Raw genomic sequence first — 2,403 nt, 5'->3', positions numbered from 1 at the left:
GATGGATGTATGGACTGTGAAAAGAGCTAAAAACTGCTTTGGATATTAAAACTCTTTGGATATTAAAACTCAACAAAAGTTTAGTAAACCATTTATTTATTTTTTTTGCAATCATAGAGGCATGGCAGCTCTAGTAAAACTGGCTTATCTTATTGTCATGGACCAGCCCTTAACTTAATTGTGTGGCCAGCCCTAAGTATAAAATATGAAAATATCAGAAATAATAGCTACTGAGTTAAAAAAATAATTGCTTTCCTATTAAAATGGTCTTTCTGTATTATAACAGTTATGAAGTCTGTTTTGTTCTATTCTTGGACTTTAACCCTATCTCCTTTCAACTCTTTTTTTCTCTCCTTCTTTAAGGTGAGGCAATGGAACAAGGTTTACGAGATTGTTGTAGATCCATAAGAATTGGAAAGATCCTGATTCAGAGCGATGAGGAGACGCAAAGAGCTAAAGTATATTATGCCAAGTTTCCCCCAGATATTTACCGGAGAAAGGTCCTTTTGATGTATCCAATTCTCAGTGAGTCACTTGAGTTTAATTTGCAAATTTTGGGTTGGGCTTTAAATTCCCTTTGTGCCTGTCTCTTAAGATAGATTTGTATATATTGTATATTAATAGAAAATTGTATATATTACCCTAATCCTAAAGGAAAGTGTAATTTTTCTCATTTTTTTCCTCTGTTGGATTTCAAGTTACTGGGGAATGGTCAGGTAAGCATAGGAATGCTAACCACAAGGTCAGCAGTTCAAACCCACCAGTTGCTGCAGGAGAGAAACTCTATAAGATCGCTGTGAGTATGAATCGACTCAATGGCAGCAAATTTGGTTTGGGAGTTTTAATAAGAGAATAAACACTACTCAAACTTTATGAACTCCAAATAGCTTCTATCCTGACATGAGCACATTGAAGCAAAGATGTATTAGACATTGAATTCTGCCTCCCCAGCCCATCCCGACATGGCCAAATATAATATGAAGCCCTACCCCGTATATTGCCGGAGGTGATCCTGTTTGGAAATAAAGTTTTCATTTTGTTAATGAAGTCATGTCAGAGTAGGGTGAATAACAGCCAGGGTGCGATGTAACAATGATGAGAAATACAACTTTCCTCTAGTTCCTAAATGTTTCCTCCCCGCTCCCACTACCATGACTCGAATTCGACCTTGCAAGACTGGCTAGACCAGAGGAGGTACACTGGTACAGATAGGAACTGAAAATACTGGGAATCCAGGACAGATGAGCTCTATAGGACCAGTGGTGTGAGTGGCGAAACAGGGAGGGTAGAGGGAGAATGGGTAGGAAAGAGGGAACCGATTACAAGGAACTATATGTGACCTCCTCCCTGAGGGACAGACAACCGAAAAGTGGGTGAAGGGAGACGTCGGACAAGGCAAGATATGACAAAATACCCATTTATAAACTATCAAGGGCTCATGCGGGAGGGGGGAGCGGGGAGGGAGGGGAAAAATGAGGACCTAATGTTGGGGGTTTAAGCGGAGAGAAAATGTTTTGAAAATGATGTACAGATGCGCTTTACACAATTGATGTGTGTATGGATTGCGATAACAGTTGTATGAGCCCCTAATAAAATGTTTAAAAAAATAAAATAAAAAGGGAAAGTAGACTTGGAGAGCGACACATGGGGAGAATCTGGATCCCAACAGCTAATGGAAACTCAAAGAGTCAGAGATGGTTATTTCCCTATGGCTGACACCCTGAGTTCAGACTTCTAGCCTTCTGAACTTTGAAAATAAATTTCTGTCCTTTAAAGCCACCCATTATGGTATTCTATTATGGTAGCAATAGGTAACGAAGACCGTCAGTTGTCTGTCAGTTTGTTGTACTGTGGTGGCTTGTGAGTTTCTGTGATGCTAGAAGCTATGCCACTGGTATTGCACATGCCAGCAGGGTCACCCAAAGTGAACAGGGTTCAGTGGAGCTTCCAGTCTAAGAACAGATACCGAAGAAAGACTCGGCTCCCTTTGTCAGAGGAAGGAACCACTAAAACCCATGAATTGCTGCAAACACTCTCAGATACTGACAGCCTAATGAATGGAAGCAGAGCATTGTCAGAGATAGTGCCGGAGGAGGGGCCCCTGGGATCTGAAGACACTTGAAACATGACTGAGGAGGAGCTGATTTGTTGGAGTGGAGTTGACCATGAGTTGTGTGACAAGAGTTGGGGAAAATCTGCGGGAGCGGAGCCTTCCAGATCCTCATTTGCTGGTGAGGCACCACTCCAGGTAAGGAGAAACTGCTACACAAATCTGCAAATGATCGGAACGTGGAGTATATGAAATGTGAATCTAGGGAAATTGAAAGTGATCAAAAAGGAAATGAAACACATAAAGATCAATAGCCTAAGCATCAGTGAACTAAAATGCACTGGCATTGGCCA

General features: G+C 41.2%; 1 protein-coding gene across 3 annotated transcripts in view; it reads left to right on the top strand.

Annotated features, from left to right (window-relative positions):
* UPRT (uracil phosphoribosyltransferase homolog) overlaps window positions 1-2,403 on the top strand; it is a 45,256-nt gene that overhangs the window by 36,306 nt on the left and 6,547 nt on the right. For all 3 annotated transcript variants that reach the window (XM_045290233.1, XM_004715895.2, XM_045290232.1), the window contains exon 5: window positions 364-525. In XM_045290233.1, the coding sequence (XP_045146168.1) occupies window positions 364-525 (162 nt within the window). The remainder of the gene's footprint in view (window positions 1-363; window positions 526-2,403) is intronic.

The sequence above is a fragment of the Echinops telfairi genome, unplaced genomic scaffold, assembly GCF_000313985.2.
Source record: "Echinops telfairi isolate 266 unplaced genomic scaffold, ASM31398v2 ScPeMD7_34;HRSCAF=130, whole genome shotgun sequence".
Lineage (NCBI taxonomy): Eukaryota > Metazoa > Chordata > Mammalia > Afrosoricida > Tenrecidae > Echinops > Echinops telfairi.
The sequence above is the reverse complement of the archived record's forward strand: the minus strand, read 5'-3'. Positions and strand labels throughout refer to the sequence as shown.